This window comes from Phyllostomus discolor, chromosome 7, assembly GCF_004126475.2.
Source record: "Phyllostomus discolor isolate MPI-MPIP mPhyDis1 chromosome 7, mPhyDis1.pri.v3, whole genome shotgun sequence".
Classification (NCBI taxonomy): domain Eukaryota; kingdom Metazoa; phylum Chordata; class Mammalia; order Chiroptera; family Phyllostomidae; genus Phyllostomus; species Phyllostomus discolor.
In genome coordinates this window covers 831,637-858,282 of record NC_040909.2, presented here as the reverse complement: position 1 = coordinate 858,282, position 26,646 = coordinate 831,637, and the positions used below count along the sequence as shown (strand labels likewise).

The window sequence follows — 26,646 nt, the reverse complement described above, 5'->3', positions numbered from 1 at the left end:
ACAGACCCTGGGGGCGCCGGTCACAGCAGCAATGGAAAACCAGGGTGGCCCTGCCGGACCACTGACCACACGTCTGGGGGCTGGGCAGGCGGGGAGCTCCTCCCCGCACTTCCCGCCAAGCTCTTCTGGATGGATGCGGTGATCCTGTGTCCGACCCTGTCCTGCGCGCCTCGACTGCCGCCTCCTCGTACAACCTCCCGAGACAGAGCACGGCCCCTGAGCCCTCCTCGTGCCCTCCGCCCCGGGGCTGCGCCCACACGGAATCACGGAAGGAAGGCGGGGCCAGGGCCTCAAGCCTGGGATGCAACACAGCCGCCCACGCTCAGAGCCCGCGTCTGGGCTGGGGCGCCAGTAACCAGAGAAACGCTACCCCCAGATGGCCCGGTCCCCGGAGGCCAGGCTCGCCGTCGGCGCAGAGCGAAGCACCCCTCGTCCCTGGCGGGCAGCGAGCCGCATCGTGGGAGAAACATCTGCTCGCTCGGACTCGGCGGCTCCTGGGGGCTGCTGGCTCTGCACCCCCCACCCCCACCCCGGGCTTGTCAGGAATATCATCGGATACAAAACGGGCGGTAACAGTTAGGCCTACGGTGGCGATTTGGATGCGGTGGAACGCGATTCAGAAAGGAGATGGAGCTCTAGAAGCTCAGAGATCTCCGGTCCTGGGTCAGCAGCCCACCCTGGCTCAGCGCCGGGACTGTGGGCCGGACCACCTTCGGCCGGGACGGGGTGGCGGGGGCCTGGGCCTGCCCTCCAGGGCCGAGGCTGGGTGCGCTATCCGCCCTGCAACTGCGGTCAGCCCGGACCCTACTCCCTGCCCAGACCTGCTCCACGAAGACACCTGCCCACGCCCCTCCCGGAGAGCCCCGCCCTTCCGGGGAAGCCCCTCCCCTCCCCAAGAGCCCCGCCCCTACAGCCCCGCACCCAGCAAGGGCACTGACCTTCGATGGGCAAGCCGTTGACTCGCCACCGGATGGTGGGCTTGGGCTCTCCTTCCGCCTCGCACAGCAGGATGACACTGGTCCCCGTGCTGTACACGCCGCTCTGCGGCTTCTTCACCCAGCGCGGGGGCTCTGGGGACAGAGGCAAAGGGGGCCGTCAGGGGTGTCGCCCAGGCGGGGAGGCCCGCAAACATCACAGCCTGCGCTTCCGAGACGCTCCAGCAGGTGGCAGACACGGCAGGGCTTCCGGGCTGTGTGCAGAGCGTCCTGCAAGGCCGTGCACCTGTGGGGGTGTGCATGCGTGCTGGTGTTAGAGTGTGCATGCACCCGAGTGCATGCGCAAATGTGTGCGTGGGTGTGAGCGTGCGCGCGTGCACACGCGTGTGTCCGTGCGTTCTCCCTTGGACTCGGAGCAGGGGTGGGGAATTCAGCGTGCTGAGCCGTCTGGGGTCCCTGCTCAGCGGCAGGAGCACCTGTCTGTCCCCGGAGCAGGAAACGCGGGGGCAGGGACACGAGTGTCTAGCGCTGGCTACGCTCACGTGCGTGCAGCAGCAGGGATTTAAGATTACTGCTGTTAAAGACGTTTTTGAATAAAACCACAGTGCTCAGCACTTCCTTGACTTCTGTGTCCGCGTATCTGGGGAAGAATCTGAGAAGCGTCCTCTCCCGGGGAGCTCTCTGTAAAAGGCGCAGGGAAGCCCTTTCAAGGCGCGGGTTCCGTTCCGCCCGCCCAGCGCTGCAGGAAGAGACACACCAGGGGAAGGGCCTGCAGCTCTCCGCGCCAGGCGCCGTGGTGCCGCCGCCCCAAGGGCGCCCCCGTGCGGCGGAATGAGACCCTGTCTCCAGCGCAGACACCTCGGCCACGTTCTGTCACCTGAAGTGCACGGCCGTGCCGCCGGGAGCGAGTTGAAGATTTAGACTAGAGTGTGGATGGCTTGAGTAATCTGATTTCCTAGAGCACTGCACAATTCCTGCAGGCACTGATTCCCGTCCAGTGCCGCTGGCTTATTTCCCCCGGGACGTTCGGGTTTCCATTTTAGTTAAAAACCATAAATCTCTAAAGCACATGGATATGAAGAGTGAAAAATGTCATTTAAGCACTGTTTCAAAGCAAAGGGGGGGAAGGATTACTCGAAAAACGTCCTCTGAGACTTCGCTTCCTGGCCGCTGTCGTCCGTTTGGCTCAAATACACGCATAGATGTCATCCACCGACTTGGGCACGTCTTGTACTGGCATGACGCATGCATGTATAATGAACACGCGAGGCCGTGCATGCGCACGTGTGTGCCGTGCACCGGTGCACACAGCCACTGCAGCTCCGCCACTAAACCAGCAGAGCCACGACCTCGGACACCTGGGGAGAGGAGCTGCGAACCCCCAGCGACCCTCCTGCTGTCCCGCTCCCGCAGGGGGCGGGCCCTGGGAACGCAGTGGCCCCCAGAGCCGGCTGCTGTGGCTGGAAGTGGCTGCAAGCGCGGCGCTCGGCCGTGCGGGGCCGCTGGGGGGACGCGGCGGCGGAGGGCGCCAGCACGGCACGACGCATGCGCGGCCGCGGCACAATGGGGCTTTGAGAAGGCCTCGGTGCTCCGCGCTCGCGGCTGGCGCTTCGGTGCGCGAGTTTCCAAGCAGGAGACAAAAGGAGGGAAAGAGGAAGGCCAGGAAGGCAGGAGAAAACTGAATGGAAGCGCGCTGGTGCGCCCGTGTGATGGATGACGGCTGTGCGTTCGCCGCCTCCTCCCGCAGACAAGGCCCAGGCTCCGCGGGGCCGGGGCCGGGGCGCTGCTCGCGGGCCTCGGGGAGGGGCGGCCCCTGGGACGCGCAGCCCAGGGCTGGGTCAGCGCCTTCCCGTTAGGGGGGAAGGATTAACTGCTCCCAGTAAAAACAGTATTTGCATCTCAATGGCGCTAATAGCTGCCCCGTGAATAGCGGGGACAATTTGCCCAGGAAAGCTATATTCCTTTGGAGTCCTACAGCCACATTTCAGACCGAATAATGGGTTTTACATCCTTGACTTTTTTTTTTTTGCAACCCTTGCAATTCTTTTGAAAGCTGGTCCTGCAGTCGAGAAGCCGTGGCCAGATTGTTAAAATATTCCGCTCGGCAGCGCGGCTCCAGCCATCTGGAAGGGTTTCCAGGAGTCAGCAACCCGCCGCCGGAGCAGCGCGCGCTACCGGAGGGCCTGGCTCCCGGGCTGTGTTTGCGCTGGGGCGGCGCCCGGCCTGGCCGCACTGGTCGGTCGTCCACGGTGGCGACAAACGCAGACCCCGTGCCCTCTCCTGCCCTCCCTCTCCCAGCTCCTCTGCGACTGCCGGGCGGACGTCGCGGGAACGAGCCCGTCTCTGCGCGCACGAGCCCGTCTCTGCGCGCACAGTGGGCTTCCTCCCCTCTGGCTTTGCTGTCGCTGCACGTGGAACGTGACACACACCCCGCCCCCCCTCCGTTCCTCCTACGCTCCACCTGCGGGGTGGGGGTGGGGCAGAGGCGGCAGCGCTCTCCCCGGTTGGCGTGAGTGTCCGAGTCTTCATTTCCTCCCACTAACCGAGACAGCGGGCCCTCACCGGGGAGTTCCTTGTGCGAACGGTAGCTGCAGGGGTGAACTTGGCCGGAATGTAGAGGAAAGCCCCGGAGCGCCAGTCCCCCGTGGAACCCTGACAGGGACCATTCCCCTCGACACCAAGACCACACGGCCTGCAAAGTGCAGCGAACCAGGCATCCTCCCAGGACAAGGCTGGTTCGGCCAACTGCACCTCGTGTTGGACCTCGGTGCGATCAGCCCCAGGGGTGCAGTCCGCACCCATCGAGGTCCCTGAGGACCAGGAGCCCCGACTCCGCCCACTTCCCTCTGCGGCCCCACAAACCGCCGCCGCGGCGCTGTGGACCGAAGGCGTGGGCTCACGGGGAGAGGGCCTCCGTGTCGCCTGCGTTTATGTGCACCTTCCAGAGGCAGGTGACGTCACCGCCCATGACCCACCCAGTAAAGGTCGCCTGCCCCCGGCTGTGGACAGCAGAGGACGGACAGACAGACAGGTGTCCGGGGGAGAGCCCAGACAGCGCCTCGTCTGCCGGCTCGTCCCACCAGGGCAGACGCTGCGGTGTGGACGGCGGCCTGAGGTGGCAGCACGCTGAGGGCAGGCGGGAGCGCAGCCCCCACTTTGCTCCTGCGTGGCGACGCGTCCTTCCGCGGCGAAGCTCGCCTCTTTCTCGACGGGACCCAGTGCGGGGCTGCGGGCGCACACCACGGGGGTCGGTCTCCACGGGCTGACTGACTCGGGGACCAGGGCCCACCGCTGTCTGAACACGCCCGGGAAACCCCGAGCTGGGTCCCGCGTGGGCGGTCTCCCTCGTCACCCGTCCCCACCTCCGCGGCTCTGCGGGGTGACTCACAGACCCACGGCGGTGGGTCGCCCAGGGCCCGCTCTCCGGCCAGGGCGGGAGAGCTCACCTGTGTTCCCACGCGTGCTCTACAGTGTGGGTGTGCCGCGTGTGCGTGTGCGACCCCACGCAGCTGTCACGCGGGAGATGCGGGTCGGCGAGGGCGGGCGCGTACCTTCGACCGTGACGTGGAAGTCGTGGGTGGCCGCGCCCAGGGCGTTGGAGGCCGTGCAGCGGTAGCGCCCCCGGTCCTCGTAGGAGACCTGCTGTACCTTCAGCACCTTGCCGTGGCTCTCCCGGGCCTCCCTGCCTCTGGGCAGGTCGCCGCCCACCTTCTCCCACTCGATCCGCGGGGTCGGCCTGGGAAACAGTAAGTGAACGATAAACATCTTTTAAAATAAAACGGGAAGCACCCCTGGGACGGACCTTGTATCCTGTGGCTTTGCTGCGTCCCGGCACGGCCCTGCCACCGCCGCTGTGGCCCTGGGCCGGCTCAGGCCTCGGCCATCGCCACCCTCCTTCGGCCGCAGCCCCCCCAGACCCTCCCTCTTCTGTCAGCAGGGCGTGCGTGCGTATGGGACACTCAGGGGCAGCCCGATGGAGGACTGACACACAGAAGCTCCCCGGGGGTTGTTTCCAGTGTGCAGCCTCCCTGGGGGTGATCTGAGGTGGCCGGAAGCAACCGCCCCTCCCCTGTGTGCAGCTGGAAGGTAGGGCAGCGGAGAACCCGCTGTCAGCGGGGGGCGGCCCTGGGACCCTCTGCCCCCCACCCGAGAGCCGATTCTCCAGAGTGGGGCTCGGAGCCGAGAGCCAAGCGGTGACCGCCGGAGGGGGGGCGGGGGGGGGAGCTGGGCGGACAGGCCCGGAGGAGGGAACCCCCCATGCCCTGGCGGCGAAAGACTAGATGCCACAGCCAAAACACACACCCGAGGAAAAGCAGAAGCGAAACAGGCAACCCGAGCCAACGAGCTGTCACTCTCCGAAAGGGGCGGGTCCCTCTCTCCTCCTCCCTGAGGGGACGGGAGTGGGGGCGCAGCCAGACACGCAGGCAGCCGCGCCCGATGGCTCTCGCGAAGGAGAAGTTACGGGAGACCCACGTGGGCCCGGCGGGACGTGGGCCGGGCGGGGCCGGAGACACGTCCTCTGCCCCTGGCGGCTGGGCCGAGAGCACGGAGAGAAGGAAGGAACCCCTTCTGGCTGCTTTCATCGGTGCTGCTTTTTGTCCCTCACTATAATCTTTTTGTTATCGATTTTAAAAACCCAAAACGTGAACAAGTATTGAGTAGGTTCTGAAGATGGGGCTTATTGTAATCCCTTTCCCACGAGGCTCCGAGAAGTTACCTCGTGGTGGTCTCTGGGGGGGAGGGGGCAGGTGGCGCATCAGAACCTGACCTTGGCTCACAGGGTGCCCTTTCTGTCACCGAGAACCGTGGTGTCCCTTGGGCTCCGGCCGGCCCTTTCCCGTCCCTGCTGGTGTATTCCTGGACTATGGGCATGCAGCCAAATCAGTCAGTGACCGGTTAATAACAGCACTGCCTACTGCTGTCCGGCCGATCGGCCCAGGTGGCCCTGACAGGCGATGGCCAGGACAGTCACTGGGATGCCCACGGCCGCTGCAGGTGCCACAAGGACCTCCCACGCCTGAGCTCCCCCGCCCTGCGGGCGAGCACGTCCTGCCCTCAGAGCAGAACCGTGGCTGGCGGGATGGGCCGAGAGCACCCGGCAGACGGGCGGGCGGGGGCCGAGCGAGCGCACCGTGCCGGCTTCCCGAGCTGACGCCGAACAGGTGCGTCCCCGGAGCCCGCGGCCGGCCGGCTTGTCGCCCATCTGCCCACGCGGCAGCGTGCCAGGCCGAGGGCTGCTCTGGACCCCGGCCCCCCACCCACCACGCCACACCGGGCTTTCGGGAGCCGGCGCTTTCTCGGGGCTGGCGTTCACTCTCTGCAGAGGCTTTGTCTGTTTGGTTTGGTTTTTGCCAGCCGTTGAGAATTGGTCTAACCCTCTAAACCCACCCCCTGGAAGGGGAGAAGAGGAGAAAAGAATGGTTACACGTGTATCAGTGATCGTACAACGTAACTTCTCCAGCGGCATGTAGCTACATTACCGCAAGCAGGTTCAGCTGCAGCCTTGCCAAGTTTTTTCTTTTTTCTTTTCTATTTCGTTTAAGGAAGGCTTACTGACGATGTTTGGACACTGAAGAGCTGAAGAAAACTATGTTGCTCGGCCCATGTTGATGCACGAACACACACTCCGTGCAAAGCTCGGGTTCCGTGCAGGCCCCTGCCCAGCCCGGCTCACTCTCCCCCTCTGTCTGCAGGGCGGTCTCCACCAGGGGGGCTGTGCCCCCACCCTAAGCCCACGACTCCGCAAAGCAGAGGGGCAGGGAGGGCGAGCACCCTCAGGCCACCAGCCAGCGGAGGGGAGCTGCAGCGTCCCTTCTGCCCGACATGCAGCCGGTGGGAGTGGGAGTGCGCAGGCACCCAGGCGTGAGCAGTGTGAGTGGGTGTGCACAGTGGGTTGAGCAGTAGGTGTGAGCATTGGGAATGGGTGTGAGGAATGGGTATGGGCACACACCTGGGTATGACCACTGTGAGTGGGATTGGGTAGCGGGTGTGCACAGTGGAATTGTGTGTGGGCAAGCCCCCTCCCTGCGGCCCCCCTGCCCCCTGCCCCCCACCCACCGCTGGCACTGCAGGCCGCCCGCCCTCCTCTCTGACCCGCAGGACCTGTGGGACCCTCAGTCGAGCCTCAGGGGCCGGGAGTCGTCCTGTCTCAGGGACGGCGCCGTGTCCCCGTCCTCATTGACCACGTGGGGAACACCCACTATTGACTCCCCAGACTCAGACACGGCGAGACCCCCAAGAGGGTGTCACTCCTCCCGGGCAAACACGCGTGGCTGGAGGGCGGGGCGGTGGCTCCCCCTGTGACCCCCCCACCTGACACGGCCACCTTCCCGCCGTACAGCAGAGACCGGACCCCCCAGGAGGGAGGCCGCCATGTCAGGGCCCAGCTCAGTGCGTGGACACCCCGTGGGGGCGTCCAGACAGACCAGCCAGCCGGAGGGCCTGCCGGACAGCAGGGGGCGCTCACGGGGCGCAGAGGCTGTAAAGCCATTCGAATCCGCCCCTCAGGTCTAACGGGAAGCCGCCCACTCAGAAAACACACCGAATTTGCACGACCATGACCTTTAACCTCCCAGACCCCGGTCGGCCACCCGCACGCCCAGCTGCCAGAAGAACCCTGAGCTCAGGATCGGACGGAGGAACTCAGCTGCCGGGGAACTCAGAGGCCGGGGCAGGGGGAGGACCGCCCAGTGGACGCAGGCTGGGCAAGGGCCCCTGGCCTGAGCACGGGTCACAGAAGGTGGCCCCGTGTGCCAGGGCTCACGAGGGTCGCTGAATAAGGGCGACAAGTTCAAGACACACAGGTGACGAAACGTGTCTGACTTTGGGGGTAGACACGCAATGGAACACACAGATCATGTGTCGTGGGCGTGTGCCCTTGAAACCTACATGATCTTGGTAGCCGATGTGTCCCCAATCGATTTCATTTAAAAAACAAAATGTGACCCAGGGAAGCCTCCTCGGGCTTTTGCTGGAGACTCTGGTTTCCTGTGAGCCCCCTGAAGGTACACGGGGAGGCCCTGCCTGGGGGCGAAGGGCGGCAGGTGGAACGGGGAGGGGGGCAGCCCGCACAGCCCGCCGGTGGGAGGGAGACCAGGCACCCAGGGGAGAGGGCCCCGGGCCTGGCCAGTGGGGGGGGGGGGGGGGGGCAGGTAGCTGCGGCCTCGGGCTCCGGGCAGGGCACCCAGCGGCTCGGCTCGGGGGACGCTGTCCTTGCCGCCTCTGTTCACGTCGTCACAGGCGGACTGAGCGACCGAACGGTAACCAGGCTCAGTCCCGGCTGAACTGGGGAGTCAGGGGGAACCACGGCCCTGGAGGCACAGTGACACCCCGGGAGGGGGCAGGCACGGCAGAGACATCAGGCCGTGCGTGCAGCCACCCCAAACGGGCGTCCCCCTGCGCACGCCGCCGCGGAGGGGACGGTCGGGCGGGGCCGGCCACTCACAGGCCCTCGGCGAAGCACTCCAGCAACAGCGTGTCCCCGCGCAGGACGGTGACCGGGTGCTCGGGGCTCCTCTCGGCGTCCGGTGGCAGCAGCAGCTTGGGCTCCCTCTGCTTGATCGAGTTCGCTAAACGGAAAAGAGAAGTCTCCCGTTTCCCTCCAGCCCAGGGCCCAGCCCCCGTGCCACCGAAACGCAGGTGGCCCTGCGCCCCCCAGGCGTGTGCCGATGCCACAGAGCCCTGGGCTCGCCCCTTCTCCGAACACCGGGCCGCGGACACACACGGGCTCCCTCTCGGCCCGAGGCTCGGGCGGCCACGCGTGAGGGGCCGAGGAATCGTGTCATCGCCGCCTCACCCTCAGGGGCAGGGGCGAACTTGGGGAGACCAGTCCCGGGACAGAGGCCGTTCCCTGAGCCCAGGCTGCGTGTGACTCCACGTCCTCCACGGCCACCCTGCCGGCCCCGCTCGGTGGCTGTGTGTGCCTTTGTCTCTCACTGGACGTGTCCAAGTGCCTGCCCAGGGCCCTGCTACCCCGCAGCCTCGGGGCCTGCCCGAGGGACCCTCACTCGGGACGCCCGTGGCGGACACTGGGTGCCCATGAACTCGCCACACTCCTGGTGTGACGCCGGTGTCTCCGGGCTCCGAGGGACACGAGCTGGACAGGCCTGTGGCGGCCTCACTGACCACACACGGAAGTGTCTCTTGGGTGATCTAAGGAAACTTCCCCAGGAATGCTTTTCAAACACAACAGCAAGTAAAAGGCCTCCATGCTCCACGCTCCTCCGGACGGTGTTTCCGCACGTCCACCTCACTGGCCTCTGCGCCCTCAGCGTGGGGGGCCGGGCTGGCGGGGGGCAGGGCTGGCGGGGTGCCGGCCCGAGCCTCCTCCGGGGGTGCCTCAGATGACTGCTACCAACACCATCGTTCAGTTGCAGTCGGAGAGTTCACGTTACGTACCAGTTACGTGAATGTCCGTGCCGACGCAAATCCAAACCCTATCTGTGTGCTCACGTGTCAGTCAGAGCAGCACTCAAGCAGGCGTGTCTCCGGTGTGCGGTGAAGGTGTCATGTCCACAGCAGAGTGTGGACTTCAAAGACTGCGGTGACCCCGGGGGGCACCCCGGCCCCGCTGACACCGCAGCAGATGCTGAAACTACACCTCTGACCTCGGTCACGTAAAGGCCGCCGCCACACACATACACGTGGCCCCTCGAGTTACGGAAACGAGCTCACCCAGTACCACTCGGGCTTACTCGGACAACTTCCACAGAGCACTAGCTCTGGTGCAAACAAAAGTGTCCCCCCCCCGGCTTAGGAAGAAACAGAAAATACCTCACAGGCAAGAGAGGCTGGGAAATGCTCAGGGCCGCTGGCAACAGGCAGGCCCGTGTGAGCCATCCCGGGAGGTCTCGCGGGAAAAACGGCCTTTTCGATTTTGCAAACATGGTTTCCTTCCTGCACACGACAGCTACCAGCCAGGTGTCCGCTGACCACGAGGGACCCCCGGGGAGACTGGGAATAACTGCTCCGCTGAAACTGTGCACGTCTACATGCAGTGTGTGCGTGTCTGTGCATGTGAACCATACTATGTACACACACGGTTGTCCTTATACAGTCACACATTTGTGAGTGTCACCCCTTTGCATACATCGAAGGCGGGGTGACAGACGCCTCGATGCTGAGAGGTCTCCCCTGCCGTGAACACCGGTGCTCTAACAGACGCACGACGGCATCGGAGGGAAACCCACACTCGGAGGTGACAGTGAGCTCCCACGGCCAGCACCCAGGCCGGCCCGCTGCCCACGGTCCACTTACCCTTAGAACCAGTTTCTGTGGATGGGCCCGAGGAGTTACGCTTTACTGAAATGAAAAAAATGGAAGAAAAAAAAAACTCACAAACACAATGGTGGATGTGGACACCAACAGAGAATGAGGAGTCACAGTGTTGTCCCGGAAACGTCACGAGATGAGGTGTGACCGGGCTCCGCGAGAAGCTGCTCTCGAGGGAAGCCGTGGGAAGGAGTGTCCACACGCAGCCCCACCCCGCACGGCCGCCCCAGACGGTGGGCCCCGGTGCGGAGGGTGCGAAGGTCACCTCCAGGGAAGGGAGCCCCGGCCGCCCCGGCTGCCTGCCGCAGGGAGGCCCTGGCGTGGCGTGTCACGTGTACCGATGAGAAAGTCGCCACCCAGCCGGACAAGGGCGCGGCCACGCCGACAGCGGCCCCACTGGCGCCGAGCACCTTGCCCTGCGAGTCTGTGGTTCTTTCTCCCCCCGGGGTGTGTTCCCACGCGGGCACCCAGGCCCGAGGATGGATAAGAAGTGATTCAAATAACTTGGTCGGGTGGGGAAAGACGGAAAGTTTGGTGTGATAGAAGTTGTCATACTGCTCCTTTTGCCCTGGCTGGTGTGGCTCAGCGGATGGAGCACCGGCCTGCGAACCAAAGGGTCGCTGGTTCGATTCCCAGTCAGGGCACATGCCTGCGTTGTGAGCCAGGTCGCCAGTAGGGGGCGCGTGAGAGGTGCACACACTGAAGTTTCTCTCCTTCTCTTCCTCCCTCCCTCCCCCTCTGTCTACACAGGAGTGAATTGCGCCCTAACTTCTCTCAGAAGGGAGTTTGGTTTTCTGGCTGTGAGCGGCAGGGCCCCCGCAGAGCTGCGAGGGCCCCTGTCTCACACTGGGGTGGCGTCTCTGCCGCCGAACTGGACCTGGAGGAAAACGTGGCCCGGCTCTCGCCGGCCCCAGCAGGGAGGAGGTCACAGACACGCGTGTGCCCGGCACCCGCGGCGGGAGGGGCACCGCCTGTACTCACAGCTGCTGACCGTCAGCCTCATGGGCACCTTCTGCACGATGGTCCGCAGCCGGGGGAAGGCGGCGAAGCAGCCGTAGTCGCTGCGGCTGTCGCTCTCCTCCACGTGGGCGAAGTACAGGTCCCCCTCCTGGCTCGTGTACACCCGCTCGTCCTGCTCGATGTGCTCCAGCTCTGGGGGGGGGGGGGCGGGGGAGCGGCTGTCGTCAGGGGGGCGGGGGCGGCAGCCCTCGGCCTGGCCGGGCGTCTCGGCTGCTCCGAGCACCGACCCCACACCCCGAGGCTGCGGGTCTGCTCCCCGGTCAGGGCGCGCGTGCGCCCACACACACACACACACACACACACACACACAAGCCAACAGTGAACAAGGCGCCACCGCGGGGGACCACAAACCAGTGTTCCTCTCTTCCTTCCCCTCTCTCTCTCTCCCTCTCTCTCTCTCTGTCTCTCTCTCTCTCTCTGTCTCAAACCAGTAGGTGAAAACTGAAAGGGGGGGACACGGTGCTTCACTGTTTCCCGTCTCCCATTTACGGCTCCTCTCCTTCTCTGGCCTCAGCACGGGAGCCGCGCGTGAGCAGGAAGAACGAGAAGAAGACAGGCCCCCCCCCCCCGGGAGCCCGCTCTTCCCCGGGACCCGAAGGTGCGTGCGCACCCCACCCCCGGGCCCCCGAGTCTGCTCGGGGGGTGCACAGGGCATGTGGGAACACCAGTCCGGCTCAGACTCAGACAAGGGCCTCGTGACCGCTGCTCCCTTCTTAGGGGGACACTGCTCCAAAGGGGTCTCCCCGAGGCCGTCTCTGAGAGAGGGACCCCTCTTTCCCAGATGCAGCCGAGAGCACCCGGGGGCGATGGCACCCGGATGTCTGGCTGCAGCCGAGAGGCGCTTCCTGAGCTTCCTGTGAGCTCTGTACCAACATCCCCGTTCTCCCCGAGGCCCCAGGAGAGAACATTCAGAGACGCTGGGAAGACACGTCCCAGACGTGGGCTCTGCCGGACGCTAGAATGTCAGCTCAAGAGCTAGCGAACGCTCTGGACAACCAACCGCACAGGCTAACGCCCCTTCCCTGCGGGTCCCTGCACGCCTCGGGGGGGGGGGGGGGGGAGGTGGGCCTGGCTGAACCAGGAACACAGCACCGCTGGCAGCAGACCGGCGAGCCCGCACTGAGTGGCCCCCTCCCGGAGGCGGAGGCGGGGGGTGGTCTGGGCAGGGACCACCGCGTTCTGCACAGACTCAAGTGCATCACCAGCCTCTGCTCTCCCCGCCCTGGGCCACATCTCACAGGGACTCAGTGAATGTCTCCCAGCGTGTCCACAGACACTCAGCAGGGCAGGGGGGGCACGCTTCAAACCCGGAGCGGACTGCAGGCGGGCTGAGTCCCCCGGACGGGGTGGCCCTCGGCGGCCCTGCACCTCCCGGGACAGGCACACGGCGCGGGGCGGGCAGGACTCACCGATGTTCATCCAGTAGATGTGCAGCGGGGGCAGGCCGGCGGGGGGCTTGCAGCGCAGCACGACCGAGTCCCCCTCCTCCACCTCCAGGGGCTCGATCTTCTCCTTCGGGAACTTGGGGACGTCTGCAGAGGAAGCCATTGGAAGGGGGGGAGGCGCTGCGTCAGAGCCACCGCAGGCCCAAGGGCACGAGCGACATCTTAACGCATCTCCTCTGGAACAATCAGAGACACTGCAGCAAGTTCGACACCCCCAGCCCTGGTTCTCATCTCTCCCCTGCGGGGAGGGGGGGGCGCACCCCCGGGCACCTGGGACCCAAGGTGGGAACCCACCAGGATGTCGTCGCGGCCACACGCGCTCCTGCCTGCCTCTCTGCTCGGGGGCCGTCAGCTCCGGGCCCCAACGCCAGCGCTGACTATGCACTTTCACGGACGTTTTTGTGCGGCAGCTTCAAGAACGTGCAAAATGCCTGTGCCCTCGGAGGGGAGCCGGCCTCATGGAGTCGCCCCGGCCCCGCGGAGGAGCAGGGCCCGGGAAGGGACGTGCTAACCCGGCTCCCCGAGCAGAATGCACCAGGTGTCCCATTGCCGGAGCTCGGGCTTCCGCTGCAGCTCTTGGAAGACTGCGGTCGCTCCCAGACGTGCTCCCGTCCCGTCCGGCTCCTCCCCGAGTGGCCCCCGAGTCTCCTGCCCGGGAAGCGGCTGCCACCTCCTGCCGGTGCACCAGCTGGCCGCACTGCATGGCTTTTTGTCCAAAACCAAGGGACCCTCAAAGCCTGGTGTCGCAGGGCACAGGGTGGTCCTCACACCGCCGGGCCACATGGGCTGAGGCTGGCTTCTGTCACGGGAGGGTCCCTGCTGGCTCCACACCACCACCCCCCCCGTCCCCTGTCACCCCATTCCAGCACGTTCTCCCGCAGGTCTGGAAGCGCGCCTGGGACAGCCACTGCCTGGGGAGCCGTGCGGTGCCCACGGAGAGGCAGGAAGCCTGCTCCCTGTGCACGTCCACCGGGTTCGGGTCCCCAGGTGAACAGCGGCGCCGCCAGGTCTCGGCCCTGACCCAGAGCCCCTGCACAGAGGGCCCGCCGCAGGCTGTGACGCGTGGCAGCTCAGACGCCGGCCCCACCCGACGCCCCAGGTTCTCACCCCTCGTTTTGTGTAACGGCTTCCCCTGACACCCAGGGCGCACTGGCCCTGAAGTCGGGGGGAGTCCTGGGCCGGTCCCCCAACCCCGCTGGCTGGCACTTGGACACGAGGCGTGGCCCTGGAGGGGAAACCCAGACTCCAAGGCAAAGAGCCCGCGGTTCCCACTGAACAAGCGAACGGCACAGGCCCGGCCGGGGCACCACTCCCGAGACGGTGTCCGTCCACCGTGCGGCCGCTGACGAGACAGACGCACGGAGCCCCAGTCGGAGGGCCGCCCCCCGCGAGAGCTCAGAAACCCGACGGTTCGAACACATCCTGTCTCCAGGGAGGAACGCCCGTCCCGCGTCGATTAAATCGAGATCGCAAAACCCCACCCTGCATGCGGGAACACGCCGTTCCCCTGCCTTCCAAGGCGCCACCGATTAAAAACAACCAAACGAGGAAAAGGAAATGTACACGTCCTCCCAAGCCCTTGGCACGTCCCATAAATCTCCGGAGCGGCCTTCAGCCGAAGGTGGGCCCGGTGTCTGGAAACGGGGAAGAGTATTTATCCGTGTGATAAAACTCAAGGTCTGAGGACAGACGTCACAAAGGACATTAATTTGTCGGGGTTTTTAGGTCCGACCCTTTGACTGGGAAGCCATTCAGTGAGCCCGATGCCGTGTGGGAAAGCAAACGTTTTGACACCCACGGGTGAACGTGAAACTTAATCTCTGTGAGTCGACAGCAGGCAGGGAGTCTGCTTTGGTTCAAATGCAGACACGCCCCCGTTTACGAGTCACTCCGGCGGGGGCGGCGGCTACCTGTGTGGTGGGTCTGGCAGATGCGCGGGGTGTGCTGAGTTGGGACACCGGCAGCTCTGTGCAAAGTGGTTCCGGACCACCACCCTTCCTGGCGCTGGGCTCCCGGCTGGTTCCAGACGGGCGGTCCGCCCCTCCAGAGCCCCCACCGCTCCCGGGGGGCCTGACCAGACTGGACAGGGCCGTTCTCCGGGCCCACATCAAACGTCTGATCGCTGGCTGTGTCTGGTATGTAAACGATGCTTCGAACGTTGTCTGAGACGTCACACGGACGGAAGCTCAGCCCGAGCCCAGGGGGACCAGGAATGCTGGGTCGCGGAGGCCGCCCGGCCCTGGGCGGACAGAGGGGGACCCCGGCCAGGAGAAGCAGGATCGTGTGCCACCACCTTCACTCCACGGGGGCCCGGGACAGTGGAGGGGCGGAAAGCGCCCCCCTCCCAGGCTCTCCAGCCATGCCCCCAGGTGGACATTTCTCCAGGAAAGTGCCCCCCTCCCTGCTGCACCATGAATCTCGAGGAGAGCGGCCAGCCGGGAGGAGGGCTCAGTGAGACTTGCTGAGTGCCGGACCGGCTCTCCACCCTGCACCGGCAGACCCCGCTGGCAGAGCGGCCCTTCCCGGGCCTGGACGCAGCCCACTGTGCTCGTCCGGAGCTTGTCCTCCAACCCCTCCCCTGGCCAACCCAAGGGCAGGGCAGTCGCCAGCAGGGGCTGTGCGTGTGTGCGTGTGAGGCTCCTGTCTGTGGGGGCTCTGCCCGCCTGTGGGGGCTCTGCCCGTCTGTGGGGGCTCTGCCCGCCTGGGCACTCGGGTGGCTGGAGCCCTCAAGGCTGCTAGTGAAAGCTTGAAGGAGCGAGAGAAACGCATCACAAAATTCAGACCACAAAGCTGCTACTGATACAAAAAAGGATCAAATCTCTGTGGTGCAAGAGAAGGTCAGGGGGCACAGGCTTCAGCAAGCTCTGACCGGTCGGTCTCTGATTTGCAAACCCCTGGGGCCTGGGGTTCTGGTCCTGCTCAAAGCACCAAGGACCCCAGAAAGCGGCGAGGTGGCGGCCAAGCAGTTTCAGGAGAGACGGAGCACAGCGCCCGAGGAACCGATTTATTTCTCTCTTTTCACAGCGGCAGGAAAACGAGGCGATCGCCCCTCGCTTAGCTCAACCCCCCCCCCCCCGCCGCGCCTCTGACTCCGGCGCCCGCGGGGCCCGGCCAGAGCCCCCCACACTGTTTGGGTCTGCGCTGGGCCTGCCCCGATCGCCAGAGAAAACGTTTCTTTAAAGACCCTTGGAAGGCAGCGCTGTAGACTGGAACGAGCCATTCCCAGCTCTGCAGTGGGACCGGCTGCTGCCGCCTTCCCTTTTCTGTCTCCATGGCAACCGCCAGAATTCGGGTTAGGGATCAGCCACGTCTCCTTCAGCAGATTTCCAATAACCTCCCTCGCTCTCTCTCTCTCATCTTATTCCAGCTAACTGGCTGAGAGACAGCAGATGACGGATGGATGGGTCGGCGCGCACAGACACAGGCAGGTAGGTAGATGGAGGAGAGGCTGATTGACCTGGTTTTATGATCCGAGACCCATAATTTTCAAAGCGGTCCTTTCTGACCCAGAATCCATTGCCCTTTGCTACGGGACGTGACCTTGAGCACGGACTCCGGAGGTCACTTCCAAGGGCACACGTCGCTGCCCTGTCCTTCACCGAGCCGCAGAACCCCACTCACCAGCCCAGGACCTTGAACTCAGGCAGATCGCCGGGCTCCACGCCCATTGGTTTTACACACACAAAGGGGCCGTTTGAAGAGTAGACGAAAAGGGTGAAAAGAAGGGAGGAAGCACGACTCACACTCCTCTACGCACCGCCCGTCACACACGAAACGCCGTCGCCGCCAGGGCCTTCCCGTCGGGTGCCCCTCCGCACCCCGCCCCCTCCCCCGTGTCCCACCAGAGATGGCCGCTGCCCTGAGTTTGACTTTGCATCATAATCTCGCCCCAGGAGATTACACTCCTGGACAACATCTGCTCTCACCTGCGTGTGAGCTTCCACAGACAGACCGCAGTGCACGCGTGCTCGACCTGCTCCGGGGCTCACCCACGCCCACCGCCCAGTGGTCCTCTCCCTCTGCACCCGCGCCGGCCCTCTCGTCTGCGCCACTGGGATGGGACTCCCGTGTCTCCGGGACGCTGCTAACGCCCGCTGCGCCACCTGAGAACCTCCCAAGCAGGGCGCTCTCCCACGGGCCGGGCAACAGGGGTGCGGGGGACGGGGCTTCCCCAGAGGAGGTCGAGAGCTGGTGTCTGCAAACCTGCGGCCTGGGCCCTGGGAGCCGCACGCCCTGACCGGGCCCTGGGGCTCTGGGGCGTCGCCCGCAGCGTCATGGGGCCGGGCACTCTCGCCGCCTGGGTCGCAGCGGGCCGGTCTCTGAGTCCAGCACACACCCGCCCACGTCTGTGAGGGTTCCTCCAGTCCCCGGTGCACGCTCCCGTCCCGGGCCACTCTGTTATTTCCTGGAGTTTGTGCGATTATTCGCACACTCACACACGACATTGCGTTTGGTCATGTCCGCAGGCAGCCGCCCGTCCTGCGCGGTGGCTGACCTCTGCCCCGTCTGGGGGTCGTCTGGTGAAGAGAGGGACTGAAGGTCGAGTGCAGCCCAGCGCCCTTCGACGACCTCCCCTTGGAGCCTGCGGACGGCGTGCTGAGGACTCCCCCCGGCCCCGGGGTCGGGAACGCCGTCCAAGTCTTCTCTGACACCCAGACCGCGGTCCCACTGTCCACGGGTGGGCAAGTCTCAGTCCACCTGGAGGTCTGCGCTCGGTCACGCTGCAGAAGAACCACACTTCAGCCCCGCCGAGGCCTCCAATCCGTGAACGGCGGTGTTTCCCCCCGTGCATGTCGATCTTTGGAAGACATTTTCTCCTAATCATGCACAACTCCCAGCCCTGGACCTTCCACGCCTCTCTGCTGGACCGATGCTTGGTGTCGGCCGACCGATGGTTTTCTCCCTCCGCACTCCTTTCTGGGAGCTGGTTCCTCCCTTCCGTCCGCCCTTCCGTCCGCGTGCCCGTGTTCGTCCTCACGCTCTGTCCCCGGTGGGCGGACGTCACCCGCTGCCCTCCCTTCCTCCCGCTGAGGGGGGGTCTCGGGTGGGAACACCCCCTGCCTGCACACGGCGCTGGCCGCTGGAGCAGGTGCCGTCGGCAGAGCCCCTGCCGCCACCCCTTCGGGAGGCGTCCAGTCCCCTTGGCGTCTCCCTGTGGCCCGGGAGTGACCTGGAGATGCACGCGGTCAGCAGTTTGCAAAGATGCTGGACTTTCCCAGTGTCCCTGTACTGTGGGCGCCCAGCTTAACTGCCCACGGTCCTGCTTTCTCCCCCCGAGATGGCACCAAGTGTCGGGAACACGCCCGGTGTGGGTTTCAGGGTCACACCCGCTGTGGCTGCCGGCCAGGCCTGCCCACCCCCCAGCCGTCTCCGATGGAACTTCTGCGCTGGAGCTTCCGATAACGAGAAGGAAGCACCTCTCTGCCGTCACCCTGTTGTTGTGCGGACAGAGTCGTCTGCCTCTCCCCGCGGCCCCATTTCCGCCGACACACTCCGTTGTCACGTCTGGGAGCCCTATGCAGCACGAGGCCCCTCGGCCACCCGGGACACGCCCTGCTGCTCCCCGTGGGTGACACTCAACTGGGGCACCGTCTCTGCCTGTCGGTGGACAGAAGGACCTCACGCCGTGGACCATTCATGGCTTTTTCCTCCTTTGCAGCGTGTAGTCCATGTGCTCGTGCCTGTAACGGGTGGTGTGTGTGTGAACTTGTTTCCAGTCTTTAAGCAAGATGTCTGCTCGTCTCGCTTTTCTTCCTCCTCCTCCTCCTCACACCACAGCTCGCTCGTCCTTCACATTTTTCCCGACTTTTAGGGCAATTAGGACGCACACGTCACGGGCGTCTTTATCGATCTCTGTTCTCCCCGCTGCAGCCGTGTACACCCAGTCCCCACCCACTGTTAGGACAAGGCACACGGTTTTCCACGGTGTTTTGGGGAGGCCCGTGTGCGTCCTTCCCCCATATCCGCGAGGGCTGTGACTGTGTTCGAGTCCCCTCCCTCCAGCGTCCGCGGCGCCGGAGGAAACTGCCGCCTGGCCACGGATGGCAGATCGGTCACACGTAAAGACTTATTCTCCGAGCCCGTGGTTGGTTAGACCCCCACGGCGCTGCGTCCCTTAAGGTCGGGGGGGTTGTGACGGGTGGTCACCAGAGGCCCCGGGCCCGGAGCCCAGGCTGGTGGTGACCAAGGCCTGGTTCTGGGGGCGACCGTGGATACATGCCACCCCGGCAGGAAAGCAGCTCACGGTCCCCGTGCCGACCAGGAACACCAGACCTTCCCGACAACACCGGCCTCTGCTGCCCCCTCCTGGCGGACACCCCGTTCACCTTGGGCGGGCTCTCCGGGGCGCTCTGTGCCCCCGGCAGGGGAGAAGCTGCCTGTGTCACATGTCGTCGGAAGGGAGGCTCCATGTCCTCTGTCCCCCCGAGGACGCCCGGGTCCCGCACGGCAGCCAGGGGACGAGGGCGGGCCACCGGGAGGCTGCATGGGGACCGCCCACGCCCTATCACAGCAGCCAGGCCTGGGGGAGCCGCGCAATGAGGGAGCCGCCTGGCGAGAACAGGGGCTGAGGGTGTGTCCGCGGCACAGCCGGCCGAACCCGACTAACGCCTGCGTCTCACCACGCGGTAGAACTGGACGCTGAGTGGACGGCGGCCACCTCCACGGCCCGCCGGCTCCCCGAGTCCCAGCATCACCCCGGGAGAGCGCCCCCTGGTCCACAGACCGGCGGTCAGTTAAACCCCAACCCCGCGTCTCCGCAGCCCAGGGCAGCGGCCCCCTGGCCCTCCACCCACCGCCGAGGCCGGCGCCCGCCGCGGGACTCACTGGGGACGATGAACTCCATCTCCTCCGACACGGCGGCGCCCAGCCGGTTGGAGGCGAAGCAGCGGTACCGGCCCTGGAAGTGCGCGACGTGCCCCTCGTTGGGGATCCGGAAGGTCCCCGAGTGGTTGGAGGCGATGACCCGCGGGTCGGAGAGGTCGAAGGGCTTGTCGTCTTTCGTCCACGTGAATCTGTAACAAAAACTCAGCTTAACGGTGTGGGAAAACCGTAACATGCCCAGAGGTATTTATACACAAATGCACAGACGTTTATGCGGAAAACCAAGGCATTCATGGTTAAATATATACATATATACACTTATATATATACTTATATATGTATATACTTAGTATTTTTATATATATAGTATATATTTAAATATATATGTAATATATATGTATTTACTGGGGTACAACAGAAACCTCCTCCCAGGCTGCCGCAGACTGAACGTTTATGAGCCCCAGATTTCACGTGAGGGCGTGAGGAGGCCGGGCCTGTGGCAGCTGACGAGGTCACCAGTGGGGGTCCCCCACACCGGAGCGAATTCCTGCTCTCCCTCCCCCACCCCGTGTGGTTGCCGAGGGGGGCGCACAGGGAACCAGCGGGGTCCCCGCAGACGCCAGGCCTGCGGCGCCTGGGCTTGGACCTCACGCCCTCCGGAAGCGGTCTTTGTCAGAGACCGGTCTTTGCCGTGACACCCCCCACCAGGCGCGGTGTTTTCGTAAGAGCGGCTGGACGGCAAAAACGCGAGTGCGACAGAGCCCATCGGCAGTCCCTCGGGCTTTGCTCTGCTCCTTTTAAGTGAGGATTGGTTTTGAGTTTGCCCAGTTACTGACATTCGGAGACCACGATAAATGTCGAGTATCTGAGCCCAGGTCAATGCGTAATTTTGCTGAGTTTCCTGGTTGTCCCAGTGCCGGGGAGGACAGCGTCGCTGTCACACGGCCACCATTGCAATCGCCTTGCCGTTCCCCTCCGCTCCCCTTTTCTGGGCAGTGCTGTGACAAAGCGCCCCTCCTGGGTCACGGCACGTGTCAGGTGACACATTCTCACGGAACACGTGCCTTCACAAGGGACAGACGAGGGACAGGCAGCAACCGCAGCCGATGAAACGAGGGAGCGTCGCTGCCCGTGTTGAGCCACTTGGAACTTCACCGTCTGGAATTCTCCCTGTGCCCCCCCTCCCCCACCCCAGCACACAGGTCCTCCTCCCCCGACGCGGACGGCACTTTGGACGGGCTTCAGCGGCGGGGACCACGATGACCCACGGTAACAAGCAGCAGGTCCCGAGCAGCACCGAGAGTGCCGTGCCCACCGGCTGCATCCTGCCCCCCCGGGCAACGGCACGCTTCTACAGCAGCCGAGAAAACAGCGGCAGCGACCTGCTCACGGGGCAGTGCGGGCGGCACATGCAGAGACACGTGGTAACACGGACCCCACTCACAAGCACGCTAACTTCTGGCTTCGAGATGCTGCCTCTCCCGGAGCAGGACTCGCCCCGGTCTCGGGGGCTGGCCCCCTCGGGACGGTGGGGGGGGGGCCTGTGCCCAGCGCACAGAGCCGCCCTAGCCTCGGCTGAGCACCTCCCTCGAGAAGGTTTGTTTCGGGGAGGAGCGACTCCAGCTGGTGGACAGCCGTAGGGAAACAACAGCCGGACTCTGTTTCTGAGGACGCAGCCGCCACACCGGGGCGGCCCCTCCCTGTGGCGCCCGCAGACAGACGTCCAGTGTGGCCGGCTCGCGGGGGTCAGCCGTGGGAGAAGGGCGGGGAACCCCCACGTGGCAGCGCCGTGGGGGCGGGGGCGGGGGCGGGAGGGACACTCACTGTGGTGGCGGGTTCCCTTTGGCCTCGCACTCGATCTCGAAGTGCTCGTCGAAGGGGAAGGCGACCAGCACGTTGGACTGCTTCGTGATGGTCGGCACCTGCGGGACTGGACGGGGAGAGGGGGGTTAGAGGGAGGGAGACACACGATTCTGACACCCGGCGGGGGCAGTTCCGCTCCGACGGGGCGCTGCAGACCTCGCCCTGCAGCGGCGAATGTGGGGCTGCACCGACGGGGGGACGGTCATCAAACACAGTGCGGTCGACCCAGAGGAGCCCGACCCGGTGCCGAGGCTGCGCGTGGCCGTTCACCCGGAGTTCCGACCCAGGATAACGGGCCCGTTTTTTTTTTTTAAGATTTTATTTACTTATTTTTAGAGAGGGAAGGGAGGGAGAAAGAGAGAAAGAGAGAAACATCAGTGTGCGGTTGCTGGGGGCCGTGGCCTGCAACCCAGGCATGTGCCCTGACTGGGAATCAAACCTGCAACACTTTGGTTCACAGCCCGCGCTCAATCCACTGAGCTACGCCAGCCAGGGCACGGGCCCGTTTTTAAAGCAGGAGAGAACCTGCCGTCTCGTTCCAACCGCAAACGACCTATTCTGAGGTCCCCGGCATTTAGTCTCCGCATCTGCCCACCACCCGCTGGCCCTGTCACTTGGACAGGTCTACCGTTTTTATCTTTCTTTACGGTTCTCTCAGACATCACACGTACTTCACTCCTTTTACACTGTTTCTTTCCACTGACGTGTGACCAACATCTAACACTTTCCTTATTATCGGAGGTTGGATTTCATTCTCAGTTTCCCCTTCCGGAGTAACACAGACTTCGGTAGATGCCCTCATGAATTTCCCTGTGCTGAGCCAGCGACTCGTGACACATCTCCAGGCACAGACACACGGGGGCGACTCCGGGTGGCGTCCCGGCCACCAACGCCGGCATCTAAACTAATAAAACGTCCGACTAATTATTACAGGAGAGACACAGCATCCCTGGACTCTTTGTTTTTGCTCCCTTTACTCCTCGTGTTAGCAAGGGGCCCCCCTGAGCGTGTGCGCCAGCTGTCACCCCCGCTCGCCAGTTCTCCTCCTCTTCCGGACTCAGCTGCTGGGGGCTCGAGGCCACCCCCCCACCCCGCCCCCCGTAGGACCAAACACACACACACACACACACACACACACACACGGTCACGGGCACGTTCAGTGCTCGCACGCTGGAGAGCAGGCCTGGGCTCAGCTTTGAGGGGGCACAGCTCACGGCACGTGACCATCTGCCACCAAGCCCCCCGGGGTCCCTGCCAACAGACACCCCGCCACTGAGTGCAGCCCCCCTGCTGTCTCCAGCCCGGGAGGGGACAGACCCCGTCGGGGGGTTGGCGGTCCAGCGGGACTCTGACTTCGGGGGGTACGTTCTGAGAGGAGCAGTTTGCAGAAAGCCAGGGAGGCCGACTGGGGGGAACCCTCCTGCAGAGGGGGCCCGAGCCCTGCACCCCACGCCCGGCCCCCACCCGCTCCTTCTCCTCGTTTGAGAGTTCGGGGGCTCGGGCTGGAGAAGCCGTTCTCAGTCCTTCAGTCTCGGGGTCACCTGGCATCCCTAAAAGTTCCGGGAGACCCCCAAGCACCCTTGTTCGCAGGACTCTCGCCTGACCACACCCACCGCAGCAGGAACTGACGGAGCCCGTCACGCGCTGAAACCGACAACGTGCGTGTTCTTGGAGACACGCGGCGCGACGGGAGCTTGAGCCGGCTCACGCACCGCGCCTCTGCGTCAGGGCCGACGCGGGTTCTCGCGCCTCTGCTCCCAGCCTCCTGCGAGAGCCGTTCTGCGTGCAGACATGAGGACGCCGGCCTCTCTCGGACCCGAACTGGAACAGGGGGCAGCTCACTGTCCCACCCGGAGACGGGAGTGTGCACCCAAACTCCCCACTCGGTCGTTACCGGCGCATCTCCTGCCACGCGCACCCTGACGGCCCAGCGGCACCCTTCCACGCTCTGCCATGCGAGAGTGTCGCACCCACAGGCTCTGCGATCGGGGGGCCTGGTGCTGCGATGTGGCACACGGGAGTCGCTTGGGAAGAGCACCCACCGGTTCCTGCCTTGGACCGAGCGCCCAGTTCTGACTTCTGACCCGTTTCATGGCCCGGCGCCCCAAACGCGCTGGCTGCCACCCTCTCTGGTTCTGGTCGGACCCAAGCAGCCTCAGCTGCTGGGGAGCCGCTGAGCTCAGGGTGGGGAACGCAGGTTTGCTGCCATCCCTGTTTTTGCTCAGACGCTCACATTCTATCAGTGACCACACATATGGTCAGCTGTCTGTCTCCCTGGACGTCAGGGGCTCACCAGATTCACGCTGAGTGACACCCGCCAGGGCCCTGCCAGCGTGACCCCAGGCTGCCCACTGTCCTGCTCAGTCCCGGCGGCGCCCCAACGGGGGGCCTGGAGGAGGGGGACAGAGGCGACGGCGGCAGTTGTCACACCGGTCAGCCGCTCCGAGATGCCTCCTGGTTCAGCCCCCGGCACGCTGGCAAGGATGTTCTCAGGGACCAAGGCTGGACCCTCATGAAAGCGAGAGTGTTTCTTGGCCGGCTGCGTGGGACCGCTGGTCAGCCCAGGACGCTGGCTCGAGCGGTTCCCAGCACCCAAGGGTGGCTCTCCCTTCTGCCCGAGGTGCCTGGTGACCGAGTCTCACCGCCTCAGGGACACTCGCCCACGCCCGGGCTGCCCCCACGGGGCACCAGCAAACGGAGCAGTAACAGCCGAGCTGACCCGCACCCCGGCTCTGCTCGCTCCCGCGTCTGAGGGGCGCGGCCCCGGCCTCCTCGAGAATCCAAGTGCTTCGCTGCTGCTGCAGGTGTGGGGGGGGGGGGGCGCGGGCTCGCAGCCGGGGGTCCCTGAGCCTCGGCTGATGACGGGGAGCAGCCTGTTTATTGGGGCATCATTCTCTCCTAAATTTGCTAAGGCCGTGAAGTCCCGGCAACAGCTAGTTACTCAGGGAACGGCGTTCATCACCTGCGGGTGTCATAAGCACACACATCCCGCGTTATAAAACCCTTTCTCCGCAATCAGGCCGATCACAGAGGCACCCGGTGGCGCGCCGACACTCGAGCTGACGGCCTGCCCGGGCTCCACCTGCCCGTGCGTGCTCCGGAGTGCCGAAATGAGTGGGTAATAGTCGCTTGTTCCGAAAACATGTCATTCATATTTTATAACAATTGTTGTCTGAGGACAGCGCGGCAGGAAGAGGGGTGAGGGGCTGAGACACCCGGATTGGGGCACGTGCCGTGGGTTTCGGGAAGCCTCAGGCCCTGCACCGCCGGAGAACGGGGCGCACCATGGCACGGGGCGGGGGGGGGGGGGGCCATCTCAGAGCAGGCGGGCGGTCAGGGCCCGGACCTGCGGCGGGCAGGATGGGAAGACGCTGGCCCTTTCCCGCGGGGCCCCGGGGACCTGGCTCCCCACCAGGTGATGCCGACTCAAACCGAAAGGCCCGACTGCAGGTGACCGACCCCTGGCTCTTCCCAGAATCTCCACGGTGGGCGGGCCCACCCGGCCTGTCCATGAGCCAACGGGGTACAGCCCATCTTGCTCAGAGGGAACCTCGCATCTGGACCTCAGTGGGGCTCCTTAGGAAGAGGGAACGTGGCAACGGAGACCTGACCACCTGCCACAGAGAGTGGGGGGGTTCTCACTTGGGGGTGGGCGCAGGCGTAGGGGCTAATCACAGTGTGTGATGGGAGGCTCCACGTCACGCAACTCGGGAGGCCCCGGGAAGTGGCTGTAGACACCTCCCAGTGCACAGGTGACGGCCTCCTGTGCTCCCGCTCCGACTGGGCCTGCGGGACACGTCCGGCTCGGTGCTCGCCGGCAGCGCGTGTCCGACCTTCCGAGGCCGAGACTGGCCCTCAAGAACCCGGGAGACTGGGGGGCTGTTCCCAGCACCAAGATGCTCACCCACAGGCACGGCCGTGACTCTGGGGCCGTGACTCTCAAAACAACACGCAGGAGACATGGCATCATCACGCTTGAACCTCACGGATGAAACGCCCCATGACCGCTGCAGGGTCCTGTAAGTCCCCGGTGTGGAGAGCACAGGAGGAGTGCCCCAGACTTCTGCACGACGCAGTTAACACTCGGGCACACGCTCTGTGTTTATTGCACACACGCTACTCGTTGAACCTTTAGCTTCACTCATTTGACCTGATCAGCGACTTTCAGAACCCTGGGTGCACCTCTGCCGGCACGTGCGTGTGAGACACGCACTTCCAGGAGACCGCCGGCCCTGGGTCTGCACCCACGCCACCATCTCCGTGTTATCTGAGCGCTATCAGCACGGGCACCCACCACTCTCCTAACTCACCCCCCACCTTGAATACACAGCCACCCTGGAACAGAACACCAAGCTCTCTCAGTTTCCCTTCTGTCATGGTGGCTTGGGTGCCAGTCATTCCTAAATCCTAGTGGCCCTAAACTAAGGAACCGGAGCACACAGAAGGACCGCCGTGGGTCGCACTGCAGAGGGTCTTCTGTGGCCCAAAGCCCCTCACCTACAGCTCAGGCTCGCACGGGCCACGTCTGCACGGGGGGCGGCAGCCGAGGCCCCCGAGCCACCCAGACCTGACAAAGACAGAGACACACCCTGGCCCAGAGCGCTGGGGGACGCAGGGAAATGCGGCCCTCCCGGAAATCAGAACGCCCGCCCGCAGGGACCCCAGGGAGCCGGCCCGAGCGCTGGCACCGGCACCGGCACCGTACCTGAGAGGGGTATTTCCGTGGCGGCAGCGGCGGCGGCGAGCTCCAGCAGGAAGAAGAGGATCAGAGGTGAGACCGCCGAGCCCCTGGCACCCGAGGGCGTCTCCATGGCTGCTCCGGAACGGCGGCCCCACAGGGCGACGACCTCACTGTCGTCCCTGCCGACCGCGGCGTGGCCTGCAGATTCGGGAGAGACACACAGAGAGTGTAACACAGGCGCAGCCCACGCGCCCCGCCCCGCCTACAGACGGGCATTCCGTGTGGTCTTCGGTGGGCGGGGGTCTTCCTCGTCGTGAGAGGCTGCTCCGAAGGACCCCGCCGAGGCGCACAGAGCTCCTCCCCTCTCCGCTTTGAGTACGGACGGCGGGTAGTGCCCCCCGGAAACCAGAAACCGCCCCCCAATGAGCCGGGTTTTCGGCCGGAGGGGTGTTCCTCGGAGGTGCCCCGGGGCACCCCAGGGCCGATGGGCGAGACCCGCCTCCTTCAGCCCGTGTCCCTGGTCATCAAGTGGCCCTGTCTCCCCTGGTCTGACCCACCGGGCTCGCTCACGACGCATCACACACTCAGTCCTCCGTTTTTCTGGCAAAAC

The 26,646-nt window shown here is 64.8% G+C and overlaps 1 protein-coding gene across 1 annotated transcript in view; it reads right to left on the bottom strand.

The window, feature by feature from the left end:
• The window catches only part of CHL1 (cell adhesion molecule L1 like), a 46,902-nt gene extending 20,700 nt beyond the window's left edge, over window positions 1-26,202 (bottom strand). The window contains 9 exon segments of the mRNA XM_028518556.2: window positions 939-1,070; window positions 4,487-4,671; window positions 8,380-8,503; window positions 10,191-10,235; window positions 11,187-11,357; window positions 12,635-12,757; window positions 19,496-19,683; window positions 21,317-21,422; window positions 26,061-26,202. Coding sequence (XP_028374357.2) covers window positions 939-1,070; window positions 4,487-4,671; window positions 8,380-8,503; window positions 10,191-10,235; window positions 11,187-11,357; window positions 12,635-12,757; window positions 19,496-19,683; window positions 21,317-21,422; window positions 26,061-26,166 — 1,180 coding nt within the window. The 5' untranslated portion in view covers window positions 26,167-26,202.
• Between the last annotated feature and the right edge of the window lie 444 nt (window positions 26,203-26,646).